The 14,353-nt window shown below is 30.0% G+C and overlaps 5 protein-coding genes across 5 annotated transcripts; 3 read left to right on the plus strand and 2 right to left on the minus strand.

The window, feature by feature from the left end:
* Nucleotides 1–587: 587 nt before the first annotated feature.
* Nucleotides 588–1,463, minus strand: GO595_001277 (uncharacterized protein; the record flags this gene model as incomplete). The annotated part of the gene is made up of 1 exon (XM_067914057.1): nt 588–1,463. One exon carries the CDS (start codon nt 1,461–1,463, stop codon nt 588–590), a length of 876 nt encoding a protein of 291 aa, XP_067778577.1.
* A 115-nt stretch (nt 1,464–1,578) lies between these two features.
* GO595_001278 (uncharacterized protein) lies at nt 1,579–2,331 on the plus strand (the record flags this gene model as incomplete). Its single annotated transcript, XM_067914059.1, has 1 exon — nt 1,579–2,331. The coding sequence occupies one exon, from the start codon at nt 1,579–1,581 to the stop codon at nt 2,329–2,331; it is 753 nt and encodes a 250-aa protein (XP_067778578.1).
* A 211-nt stretch (nt 2,332–2,542) lies between these two features.
* GO595_001279 (putative signal peptidase complex subunit 3) lies at nt 2,543–3,016 on the plus strand (the record flags this gene model as incomplete). Its single annotated transcript, XM_067914060.1, has 1 exon — nt 2,543–3,016. One exon carries the CDS (start codon nt 2,543–2,545, stop codon nt 3,014–3,016), a length of 474 nt encoding a protein of 157 aa, XP_067778579.1.
* A 2,576-nt stretch (nt 3,017–5,592) lies between these two features.
* Nucleotides 5,593–9,147, minus strand: GO595_001280 (Clan SB, family S8, subtilisin-like serine peptidase; the record flags this gene model as incomplete). The annotated part of the gene is made up of 1 exon (XM_067914061.1): nt 5,593–9,147. One exon carries the CDS (start codon nt 9,145–9,147, stop codon nt 5,593–5,595), a length of 3,555 nt encoding a protein of 1,184 aa, XP_067778580.1.
* Nucleotides 9,148–10,586: 1,439 nt separating this feature from the next.
* On the plus strand, nt 10,587–11,849 carry GO595_001281 (uncharacterized protein; the record flags this gene model as incomplete). Its single annotated transcript, XM_067914062.1, has 1 exon — nt 10,587–11,849. One exon carries the CDS (start codon nt 10,587–10,589, stop codon nt 11,847–11,849), a length of 1,263 nt encoding a protein of 420 aa, XP_067778581.1.
* Nucleotides 11,850–14,353: the final 2,504 nt, after the last annotated feature.

Consider the following 14,353-nt stretch of genomic DNA (forward strand, 5'->3'; position numbering starts at 1 on the left):
ATTTTGCAGCAAATTTGGTTAATTACTCCAAATGTTATCTCTTTCTCTCTTTGAAGTAGTTCTCTGAGCGCTTCTTATTATAACTTATGACTCACAATTCTTCTTAACTTCGGGTTTAACTTGTTGAATTTTTTTAATAACATATACAAAATAATTGATTCGTATCCTTCAATCGATCGAGTGCTTGCTTTGTATTTTTTTTTCATCATACCAAAGCTATTATGAACACTGCTTTTTCATTATTTTCTTTGTTTTTTATGTGAGAAAATAGAATTTATTTTTTGTTTTGCATTAAAATTCATTTCTTTCATTAATAATAATAATAATAATAATATCCATATCAAATAAAATGTTTCATTGCTATCGATAACAAATGCATTTCTATCTTTATATCATCATGCTTGAGATCATTCAAACAAATGCACTTGAAGTATCTACATTCATGATTGCCCAATCACATTTATTAAATCATTTTTTAAAAAAATTGAATAATCAATTTGATTAAATAAATTGATAACTAAATTTCAAATATAAAAACGATTTATCATCAAATTGAATTGTTTAGTTACAATTTTTTAAGAGTTTATTTATTTTTGTTGGCTTTTCAAGAACAAAATTGGGTCTGTGAACTGGTGAAGAACTCCTCCTCTCGTCAGGAGCGAGAACTTACCTTCTTCGTCCATAACAGGCGCTGTTATCCATGGACTTTCGGCTAGGTACTTACACCTCTTGAACTGGCCAATATCATTCTGGGTGTCAACAAGTGTCATTCCTTCATCGCATCCAACACAAACAATTTCATTCGTGTCTGTAGAGTAAAGTGATATTGTTCCGTTTTTGGTGGATGGCTTAGTGGTGATAAGAGGCGTTTTAAGCTTCCGCTGGTCAAAAATTCGTATTTTCCTGTCCTCACATGAAACAATGGCTTTGCCATTGAGGGAAAGAATTGACTTTGGAGCTGATACTAATGATCCTGATCGTGACGAAATGGCCATCTCACGTGAATCTATAACGGTTAATGAATGATCATCTGACGTAAGAAGAATGTCACTTGTAGAACTAGAAATACCTGTTATAATTCCTGGAAGTTGTATCGTATTAATCGTTTGAAAGGTGTTCAAATCAATGATACGAACTGAATGTGAGAGATCATGAGCAGCTGCTAGAAAGTTTTCAGTTGGCTCAACTGCTGAAAAAATTCCATACTTTGGATTAATTGTATTATATTGTGGGGTTTCTGAAATAAGCGACACCTCGCCTGAATTAGTTATACAATAAATCTTGTCATTTTTCTTGGTGATATCAAATATCTCTCCATTTGCTTTAAAAATTACACCATTTTGCATAGAAATTACAGTATCACCTTCTGTATAAAGTATGTCACCCTCAATAAAAATTAACCTTTTCCTATAACAGCCAATCCTAAGAGGTGTTTGGGATAGCTTGAGAGTGGAGACAACCATTAACACTTTTTTGTAAGCAACGATAGAAGCATTTCAGACAATGAGGGGGGGGTCTGCTCTGAAAAACAGAGAACTGTCACTTTTTGTAAACAGGAAGACGTTTATTTCTAGGTGTATGGAATACCAAGATTCAAAAGCAGCTGTTGATGCAATGGCTGCTCTCCAAGAACGTATTCGCGATCTAGAACATGAAAACGCTAAACTTAAGAAAGAATGCCAACATCTCTCAGAAATTTCATCAGCTAATGATTCGACAATTAAAGATCAAGAATCTTTCCTCGTTGATGCAGCAAACAAAGCTAAAGAAATGTTAGATAATGCATCTCAAAATTTAGTTGAGTTAAGAAAAGTGAAACATGAAAATCGAAAACTACAAATAACACTTGAAGAATTAAAAAAACAACGAACCCAAAAAATTGGGAAAGAAGATCAATTCAACAATGTCACTCAGAGGATGCTTCACAGGAAGCGCCAAGCAGAGAAACTAATTTCTGAATACGAAGAATTATTTTGTGAGATTTTATCCCCACCAGATTTCCAACTTGACAACAAAGGAAATGTTCCATTTAACAATACCACCTTTACATCAATTACACATTCTCTTCCAGCTACATTACAAACTGTGCTTCAGACATTGCAAACACTCCCATTTCCATTTCGTACTCAGAAGCTCGAAAAGAAGAAAGAAATCATTGGAATATTGCTAAACGCTCGCGATATTGCATATAAAATTTCAGATGAAATCCATCAACTTGAACTAAAAAAAATGGAAGGAGGAGCGGTACGTAGAGTTCAATCTGAAATTGATGTCAAATCTGTTCATCTTCATTTATTAGTGCAAGCAATGTCAAAATTTAGATTTGAATAAATCATATATTTATTTGTGGTTAAATCAAATTACTGTTTATTGTTAAGATATGATCTAAAAATTTTAAAAGGATTTTTGCATGTTTCTAGCGAATGTATTTGAATGTAAAATGACCGTTCTAATTTTGAAAAGTTTCTATTTGGCCAAATAAAGAAAAGTGACAATTTCGGCAATGCATTCCATGTACAAACGACTTTACTCAATTTTTTATATGGGAACAATTACAATTTGTATTGTTGCTGTTATAGGAGCAGTTCTTGCAGTTTTTTATTCAATAGAAACCCCAGTATCATTTGAAGTCGCAAATATTACTGCATTCGGAAGAACAAGGCGTGGATTTGAAGAAGCCGCACTTACGTTCAATGTTGATGCTGATTTAACTCCTTTAATGCATGTGAATACAAATTTGTTTTATTCATACATAGTTGCAGAATGGGGTGAATCCAAAACAGATCAACATAGCGTTATTCTTTGGAATGAGCTAATCAAAAAATCAGATCCACATTTTGTTGCAAACAACATTCCTGGAAATTTCACACTTCGACAAGTCGGACCATCAATGAAAGGAAAAAGTGTTCAGTTACATTTTAAGATCCAACAAGTTCCCTATGTTGGATTCCTCAGGACAAATGTTTTAGCAACGAAAGAACTTACGTTACCAGACAAATACATTTACTCAAATTAGTTTTTTGAATTTTCTTTTTTCAATAAAGATTCTTATCCTCAAACCGATGTGTTTCCACTTTTTTCTTCTAACCTTAAACATATAAAAAAAATTTCATCAAATGCAATTTTTTGTACTGATTCATAATTTTGATTTTTAACTGAAATAAAATGTTTTGTTTCACCAAAAACGTTTTGTTTTTACTTTTTAATATTATAATAAAAAACAAAAAATTTTATTTTTATTGATCAGCTGCATTAGAAAAATTAGAGAAATTGTTTTTCTTATTTCTCTTATTTCTAATAACTAAAACGACAATGACAACAATTACAATGACTGCAACAGGCACACAAACGGCAATTATAATTGTAATTTTATCATTTTTTTCTTTTTCTTTATTAGGGTTACATTCATCAGTTAATTCACCTTTTAATACACTCAAGCTTCCGAATTTATTACTTGTATATGTACTTAAAGTCATTACAGTTTGTGTTGAGATAGATCTGAATGCACTATTTGCAACTTTTGGTTCATTTACACCATAATAATAAATACATTTCAACTGATTACAATTAATAAAAGCAGTTTCATTAATCAATTCCACACCTTCACCGATATATAAAACTGACAAGTTTGAACATGATTGAAAGGCACCCCTTTCTATCGTTTTAACGGAATTCGGAATTGTGAGGTTTACCAAAAACTTGTACCGATAAAACGAACTTTCGCCGATAACGTTCAACGTGTTTGGCAACGTTAAATTGGTGATGTTATTTGCTAAAGGAAACTGAATTAAAGTCGTAATGTTTTTATCATAAAGAACACCATCGTTTTGATGATTGGAATACTTTGCGTTTGCTTTAGATATGTTAATTATTTGAAGATTATAACAACAATAAAACGCAGATTTATAAATGAGCAAAACTGATTCAGGAATATAAACAATTTTAAGGTTTTCGCAATCATTAAAGCAATAACTATTAATAGTCGTAATAGTGTTAGGGACAGTAAATATTTCATTTGAACTTCCAGCTGGATAATGTATAATTACCGAAAGACTTTTATTGTATAATATTCCGTCATCTTCATAATTGGAATATTTCGGATTCAATTTCGAAATGTTAATAACTTGAAGCGATTTACATTCATAAAACGCATTTTCTACAATCGATGTAACAGTACTTGGAATTGTTATCTTTAGCAATGAAGAGTATGAAAATGCTAATTCTTGAATCGATTCAACGTTTTCTTGAATTGTAATAGTACGGAAATGTGATAATTCAAATGAACTTGCTTCAATAATTTTGACATTACTTGGTATTATTAAGTCTTGTTGGGTCTTACAATCAAAAAATGCTGTTTCCCCAATAGTTGTTACTGTGTCTGGAATCTGGTATTTGTCATGTTTATTAATTGGAAAACATATAATTGTGGTAATATCTTTGTTATAAAGAACTCCATCGTTATTATGGTTAGAAAAGTTTGCGTTTTCTGTGGATACTATTATGGACTCGAGTTTGTTGCAAAAGAAAAATGATCTGGGTCTAATTGTTGTAACGGATTTTGGGATATTAATAGAAGAAAAAGAGCATCCCATAAATGCGCTTCCATTGATCGTAGTTAAACTTTCTCCTAAAGTAATTTTTTCCAAATTATTACAATATTCAAACGCATTTGATCCAATTAAAATAACAGAATTGCCAATTTCAGCAGAGATTAGATGGGTCCATAGTTTAAAAGCTCGTTCTGGAATTTCAGTTATTCCTTCCTTAATAAAAACATGTTGGACTTCATACCATAAATCAATTTTGAATTCACTTGGATTAGTGATATTAAGCGTCTTTGTCGTATTGTCGTATATTTGGAACGAGTGTGGTAAAAGAACAATAAAGAAACAAGAAATCATTGCAATATTTTCAATAGGGCGATAAAATGTATTTATTCAAAATTCAATAACAAATTCAACTTCGCCGCTGGCGGCTGTACAGCCATTAAAACGAGTTGAATAGTTTACTTACCGAAAGTGAAGTGTTATAAAGTTCATATCATACCATGAATCTGATATGGAATTGCCGTAATACATAATTCTGCCAATCGTTTAAGGATACCAAAGACTTCATCATTTAGTTCCAACGTTTCTAAACACGATCCGAAAATTATTTTGTAATAATTGACAAGTATCTCGGGAAGCATAACAGTACTTAAAATTGTTTTTGAGAATTTAAAGATGAAGCAAAATGAAGACAATTATATATATGTCATGAAAATTTACGCAAATTATATTTTTTTGATAAATTTGTATAATTCTATAATTATAATATTATGATGTTTTCATATAACTTAATGTATTCAATGATTATTTAAAATATAAAATATTATTAAATACATATTCATACAGTTTACTCCTGAAATGATCAAAACACGCTGATTTCCAGAACAAGCACACCCAAAGTATTTCTTATGAGTTAAGCTCACAATCGAGAATCAATGTTATAAAATATTTGACATTAACATGAAATGACGTCACATTTCATTATCTTTAATTATGTTTATGCGAAAATATAATAAAAAATAAAGAGTATTAAGAGGTTAAATTTTTATGGTTTGCTGTCTTTTGAAGACGATGAAGAAGAAGATTTCTTCTTTTTAATGACAATAATTATCACCACTACAACAATGACAACGAAAGCGACGCAACATATAACAATTGCAGCTATTTCTCCATCGCTTAATCCATTACCACCGACTTCTTCCTCTCCGATCATAATCACATCCTTTAATTCATCGTCGACAATTATATTACTTCCATCACTGTTTGTTGGTATAATTCTAATGGTAAGGCCAGCAGGTAAATTAAGATCTCCTTTTTCACCTTTAACCACTGTCAATTTAAAACCTTGTGGACGATTTGTCAGGAAGACAATTTTCATATTATTATTAAAATATATTCTCTTAGCCAAACCTTCCCTATCGAAAAATATTATTACGTTATTATAAACTTCAATTGCTTGTAATGGATTCTTTGCGTCAATCATTAATATGTTTGTCGTGTTTAATGATTGGTCATAAGATTCATAATCTGTAATAAGTTCCTTAATGAAGAACTTATAATCATTTGGCTTGAAATCGACATTTGTAAAGTTTATATAATCGAATTCAATTAACTGAGATACTGAAGGATCTGTTTCGGATGGATTTTCTTCAATTTGAATTGTTAAATCCTTTGCAGTTAATCGCATTCCTTTTTGATGTAATTTATATTTTGTAGTATATATTAATTCGATTGTATATTTTGGCCCATTTTTATTCAACAATTCGAATGTAACATTTGTGAATGATAAAAATATTGCAGGGAATGTTGTGTTGTGATCAAGATATGTAACTCTATCATTAACATAATGTACTAATCCAAACATTGCTGAAACGTCATCATAAATATTTTGATTTTCACACGTTGTTGCGTTTGAACATTTTCTATCTGTACAGAAACAAATCGGTTGATTATCATGTGGCTTATTAATTACATAAGCAATAAAATTCGTTGTTAATGGGAAGTTATTTATAATCATAAAGTAATTGTTTTGTTTTGCATTTAATGTTAAAAATTCTTTTGTCATATCAAATGTATATAATGTCATTGGCTGTGCTCCAAAACTCTCATAATTAAATATTGGTACATATAAGTTATTACTTGCAAGTGCTGGGATATAACTTTCGGCAGAATCCATTTCCCATAACATTGATTGATTATTTTGTGCATTTGTTGATATCATTGCTACGATTAAGTTATCAAATTCTTCTATTGGAGGAACTTTAAAGTATTGAATAGTGTTTGGCTGTAAATGAAATTCTGGATTATTATTTTCGGAATAATATAATAAAGTATCAAATTGTTGTTGGCATAATTGTCCTGTATAATTTTCTGGGCATTTAAGTCTTCCATTTTCACATTTCGTATTATTAGTTGTTGATGGAACACAATCATTTGTGTTTTTCATTTCAATATATTTTGGATTAGTTTCAGTATTTGATTGTTCAAATGGTCCAACTGAAGAAACAACATAATGAACACCATTATCTTCTTCAATATTCAGATTCGAAATCACATGAATTTCATATTTTCCATTGACAACTTCTGACTCCGGAATTATAACTTTTTCATTCATTGATAAATGTTCTGTATCTAGTGAACGATTATTACCAACGTATACTTTCTTTTCAGGAGATACAACTATTAAATCTAAATCATAATAAATCGGTATAAATGAATCAACGCTAAGTGGTATATCCATTGATGTTAATACAATTTTAAGTGGCGATTTATTCGATGTAACAGTAATATAACCAATATGATGTGTTTGACCTTTTTGCATTATACTCATCTTTGAAAATCGTAATCCGAAATTAGAATTTTCGAATGGAAGAATTGTAGAAATATCAATTTGTCCATGTCCTACATAACAATCAGGTGTTGAACTTCCATCTTTTTTAGAAGTAGACAAAAGTAATAACGCTCTTAATAGTAATGAATGAATTTCAACTTTTTCGAGATAATGTCCATCAGTTAAATATTGCGCTATTAATGCTGATGCACCTGCAACGTTTGGTGTAGCCATAGATGTACCTGATTTTAAAGCTAAAGAATCCAACATTTTAGAATCGTCTGTACCATGACCTTTCTCAACTGTTGTTTTAGAATTAGCACTAATTACATATGAACCTGGTGCCATTAAATCCGGTTTAATTAATCCATGTGGTGAAGGACCTACTGAAGAAAATGAAGCCTTTTCTGGATATAATATTCCAACTCGATTTCCAATGTTCATATCAATTTTACAAGTATTACCAACAAAACTAGAAATACCTCCATTTTGATTTGTGATTAATGGTGGAAAAGGTAAAGTTTGGAATAATGATTCTAAACCTTCAATAGATGATTGAGGCATGTCAAATATTATTGCAGCAATTGAATATTTTTCTATTTGTCCAGCAATTGCTAAAATAATTTCATTATAATTACTTTGAAGACTTTGAATTAATTTGGCATCAATATAAATGATTTTAATGGTACCCATTGGTGAACTTGTATCATCTATTTTAGATAGATAAATTGTCTCTGGAATTTCAAGAACATAAGATGGTGATACTGGTTGTGATGTTGGATAAATTTCAACTTTCTTAGAATTATAACTAATATAAATCTTGAAATTCTCAAAGCGATATACAGAATCAGCTGCTGCAACACAAAGAATATTCTTTCCATATGATGGACCACGTAGTGAATAATATGGAACCGATTGTGCTTCATTACCTGCTGCAAATATAAATAAACAACTTTCACCTGATGGATAATTACTTACAAATTCATCGTAAGCTGATGTTCTTATTAAGCCTAACTCATAACCTATTGAGCCCCATGAATTAGAATATGCTATTGCTTTTCCGTCAAGTAATCTTTGATTAAGATTATCTGAATTAGTTAAATGTTCATTGTTTGTATTAGAGAAACGTCCTAAATACATAAGTTTTGCCTCGGGCGCTATACCATTAAATGAACTGATTTTACTCTTTGGATCTTGCGCTTTTCCTGCAATAGTCCCTGCAACATGTGTACCATGTGAAGCAGGTTCCATTTGTTGATAATAATTCGATTCTGATCCAAACTCATTATAGAAATATACAAACTTCCGATGATTAGTGATGATTTGATTAAAGGTAAGTGCTGTGTTAGGATCATTAAACATTGCATTGTTATAATCAATATCAGTATCAATAAATGCAACAACTTGATCTTTACCATTGATACCTTTAGCTTCTAAATATCGATTCATAGAAGGATTCCCATTTGAATCTGTGGTGGTGATATTAGTGTTTTGTTGTGAATGACCTGATATCATGTTGTTGGCTGCTGTAGGATCAGTATATTTACTAACATATTCAACTTCATTAATATGGATTAAGTATTCTTTTGCCTCTTCTGGTTTATCAGTTTCAACAATCAAAGACTTCTTAGTTTTAGAAATAACTTTAAAAAGTTTTGAATCACTAATGAAATCATTATCTGAAAATACACCATGAACATATAAATATTTAGCTGATTTGATTTGCGCTTCATCAATGATTTTGTCTTTAGGATCGACCGGACTTATCATGGCATGAATACTTTCAAGATAATGGATTTGAGATGGAGTTAGATAAAGTTTATAGACATTCTTGTTAATAAGTGAAGTGGTACTAATTTCAACACCATTTTCCTTCAATTGTTCGAAATTTAGGGTTTCAGGGAAATAAACATAAGTCCATGAATTCTGATCAATTGATTGAATTTTTTTATGTTGATCTGATTTAAAGACTACATTCTTCCCCATCATGGTTGTTAACTTATAACATTCAGTGCTGATCAAAAGGTAAGGAAGAAACATTAAATGAAATGATTTTTCTTTGTTTGGTTAATTTGAACTGGCTCGTCAGTTGGTTTGATTGAACATTTCAAATTTGAAAACATTAACGATTGTTCCAATTGAAAAAGTTTACACGTTCCGATTGTGAACCTTTTTGACAATATTTGAATGGGGTTAAATTGTCATATCAACTGATATACTGGCTTTTTGAAAGCCTCATAAAAAATAAGTGATTGAAAATTGGTTCAGCGTTGACAACAGTGGTGAAAAAAAATTTGCCATTTGGCATTTATATAAATATGATACATCATAATAATATCATCCTCTATAACTCTCTGTTTCAAAAAATAAGTTTAATGACATGCTTGAAATTCTTTAAAGAAAATTTAATATGTAAATCTGATAAGATAGTAACAAAGATGAAGCAGAAAGTTCCGACTTCAAACCAAATACATGTAATATTGATTCAGATAAAGAATATTCTGGTAGTAAGCACATTAATTATAGAAATATATTTTATCGTTATATTTGTTAATTTAAACCATTGTCACGTGTAACCACATAGAACTTGAGGGCACACAAAAAGAAAGTATTTCATAAAATACTTCGATTCAATTCGATTAATATGAAAAACAAATCCCAATCAAAATTAGAATCACTTGCATCAAACCTCTGAATAATACAGCTTTCCGCAATACTGAGTCTATTTCACAGCCAAAATATCCAATTTCGAAATGAAGTTCAAACCTGAGATTTAATATTTTGTATAGGTGAAATTTCCTCATCATGAAGAAAATCCTGGTGATATTAGTTAATAAGTATTAACTTTGGTTTTAAAGTCTCGTGAAAATTTAACATTTGATTTGTAAATATAATGTTGGAGATGTAATTTATGTTGTTTGATCAACATAGTCTCATGTGTAATTAAATATATTTCAAATTATTTCGGATTTTAATATTTTTTATGCAAAGTTGGATCATTTTTCAGCTCACTGAAATCCAAAATCCACAGATCCAATTCAAGAGAACGGTTGGGTACTTTTCAATAAACTTTGAGATCCTTCTCAAATCGTTGTTTTTTGCTCGCAAATTTTAACCAACACATCTGAAATTGAAAAAGAACAAATTTTTAAAACGACACAAATGTTTCACCGGATAACCGTCAATTTTTTGGGTTTAATGACTTCATTATGTATCTTCTATTGGTTACATTAGCTTCTTGTGTAAATATAAAACAAATCTATTATGATCTAGGGCATGACGAAGCAATCCCTAATCCAAGTATGCTTTATCAACAATTATTGAATTATTTCACAGACCCATATATTAAAGAATTATTACTTGACGGAGTCGAAGCTTACAAAGACTATTCAATAGTTGACTCGAAAGTTCAAGATCAAACAATTCAAATTGGTCATGATGTTGTAGGAACAGATGTTGTTGAAGCTTCAGTTGGTCCCACGAATACCACAATTTACATACAAGGAATTAGTGGTAAAGCAGTTTCACTTTCATGTCACTCCAACGGTAATTTATATTTTGATTCTTCAGATCCCCAAACTCCATTAAGTGATTCCTTAATTATCATCAAAGAAACAAATATTGGATTCAAAAGTCATTTGAAGCTTGATAGTCTTGTATTACAATCACAACTTTTTGGTTATTCTTCTAAAATGCTTGATGGAAGTTTTGAAGCCAACAATTTAATTTCAAGTCAAATTACTGATTTTACGTCAGAACAAATGCAAGCAACAAATAAAATATATTATTCATATCTTGAATTAAATTCAATCACATTCCATGAAAATAATGTCTCGCTTTCAGATGGTAATGAATTAACAGGAAATATTTCAGTGATGATTTCTCCATATGTCACAAAATCCAGAACAATATATATGATTCTTCCTGAAAATGTTACTCATCCACGTTCTCTTTCGATATATTTTGATGATCCTAATTTCCTTCTTTCAAATCGAATGTTTGGAAGACTTTTCGAACTGGAATTTTATTTTGAGAATTATTATAAACGAAATGAAACAATTGGATTCCAATTCGTTGGAAATTGGCAAAACGTTAGTGATTGCGAATTAAAGATAATTTCGTCCGATATAAATATGGAATTTATTGATACAAGTAATGTACCACAGAACATAAAAATAACACGAGAAAATAGCGCAATGTTTAAGTACCAGCAATCATCTGAATCTGGCGGCGGCCAAGGTGGTGATGGCGGCCAAGGCGGTGATGGAGGCCAAGGAGGCGATGGCGGTGATGGAGGCCAAGGAGGCGATGGCGAAGGAGAAGATGCAGGAGGCGAGACAGGCAATGGATTGGAAACGTGGGCGATAGCTGTTATCGCTGTGGTCTGCGCTGTGGTTGTGATTGGTGTAATAGTTGCTGTAGTGATTGTTTTGAGGAAGAAAAAGACATTTTCTTCGACATCTTCAGCATAAGATGCACTATTAAATAATGCAAAGTTTAGTATTATATTTGTAAAGAAAATAAATGTAGATAAATAATGAATTAATGTTTGTATTTCTGCATTGATGATAACATACGCGAAATCACTGCATATTTTTGATGAACGTTATAAAATTCTATTGAATTATGAAATCAAAATTGAATTTTTTTTTTTAATTGTGAAATTATTATATACACAAGAACTATTCTAATAAAATTTGTACATATTTAATCCAAAAATATATAAAGTTCTCACGACTTTATATATAAGAATGAAAAAAATATCTATAGTTTATATATTTACAGATGTTCAAAAATATTTTGAACTTTTTAGATCTGCTTTATATTGAAAAATCGATTTATATCTCTATGTTATTTATCGCATTATCTTCTTTAAAATCTTTTGCAAATGGATCCTCTTCAATATTGGGTTGCGCGATGCCGGCCGTGAAAATGGCTTCTGAATTAAGTTGATTTGAACTTTGAGAATTTTCTTCTTTACTACTGAGTTTATTACGTCTTCGAAAATGTATTAATAACACAATAAGTAATGAAACAATGATAATAACTGCAATCAAAACACCAATAATAATATAGATATATGTATTATCATTTTTCGTTTCTTCACTTTGTTGCAAAATTGTAAAGAAATCGGAGTAAAACATATAATTTGTTTCATATATCAAATTCGTATATTCATAATAAATAATGTGACTTTCGATGTATGTATATATGGAATTATAAAGTGTATATAAATATGTGCTCTGTAAATATGTCCTTAACAATGTTAACGTATGTGTATACGAATATATTCGTGTTAGAATAATAGAATATGAAATAGTGGCATCGAAAATAAATGTGTTTGATAGCGTGAATATATCACTTTGAGAATATGTATTTGATTCAGTATATGTATTACTTTGAGAATATGTATTTGATTCAGTATATGTATTACTTTGAGAATATGTATTTGATTCAGTATATGTATTACTTTGAGAATATGTATTTGATTCAGTATATGTATTACTTTGAGAATATGTATTTGATTCAGTATATGTGTTACTTTGAGAATATGTATTTGATTCAGTATATGTGTTACTTTGAGAATATGCATTAGATTGTGAATATGTATTCGATTGCGAAAATGTGTTACTTTGTGTGAAAGTTTGTGGTGGCCACGGAGGGCATTGATCATTTACAGAATAACTTATAGCAAGTGCGCCAAATGAATCATTTACATATGATAATGTTACCATAACTGTATCTGTTTGGACATGATCAAATGCATACTCTTCAATATCTGGTGCACTTCTTCCATAATAATATATACACATAAGTTGAGTGCAATATCCAAAAGCCGAATCACAAATTGTTTGAACATTTCCACCAATATAAAGCGTTATTAAATTCGAACAATAAAATGCATAATCACCAATAGATGTAACTGAATGAGGAATTGTCACATTTGTTAATTTTTTGCAAAAGTAAAATGTATGGTCTCCAATTTCTGGAATATTTCCATAGATTTCAATTGTTTCTAAATGATCACATTGTCGAAACGCAGATATTCCAAGTGATGTAACCGAATTACGAATTGTGAAATTTTTTAAATGAGAACAGAAATAAAATGCATATTCGCCAATTGATTTTAATTTATTTCCAATAATAATAATCTCTAAATTAGTGCAATCTTCAAAAGCATTATTCATTATTGATTCAATGTTGTTACCAATATTAATAGTTATTAAACTTGAACATAAATAAAATGAAAGATAACCAACTGATGTAATTGTATTTGGAAGTATTATAGAATTCATTTTTTTGCAACTATAAAAAGTGTAATTTTCGATTTGTGGTATATTTCCATAAATTTCAACTGTTTCTAAATTAATGCACAATTGAAATACAGTACGTCCAAGTGAAGTAACCGATTTTGGAATTGTGAAATTTTTTAAATTAGAACAATTATTAAATGCAAATTTTCCGATTGTTTCTAATTTTTCTCCAATAATAACGATCTCTAAATTGACACAATGAGCAAATGCATTATCCAAAATTGTTAGAATATTATCACCGAGATTAATAGTATTTAAACTTGAACATAAATAAAATGAAAGATAACCAACTGATGTAATTGTATTTGGAAGTATTATAGAATTCATTTTTTTGCAACTATAAAAAGTGTAATTTTCGATTTGTGGTATATTTCCATAAATTTCAACTGTTTCTAAATTAATGCACAATTGAAATACAGTACGTCCAAGTGAAGTAACCGATTTTGGAATTGTGAAATTTTTTAAATTAGAACAATTATTAAATGCAAATTTTCCGATTGTTTCTAATTTTTCTCCAATAATAACGATCTCTAAATTGACACAATGAGCAAATGCATTATCCAAAATTGTTAGAATATTATCACCGAGATTAATAGTATTTAAACTTGAGCAAGAATTAAATGAATAATGACCAACTGATGTAATTGTATTTGGAAGTATTA

The sequence above is a fragment of the Histomonas meleagridis genome (assembly GCF_020186115.1).
Source record: "Histomonas meleagridis strain 2922-C6/04-10x chromosome Unknown contig_123, whole genome shotgun sequence".
Taxonomy (NCBI): Eukaryota; Parabasalia; order Tritrichomonadida; family Dientamoebidae; genus Histomonas; species Histomonas meleagridis.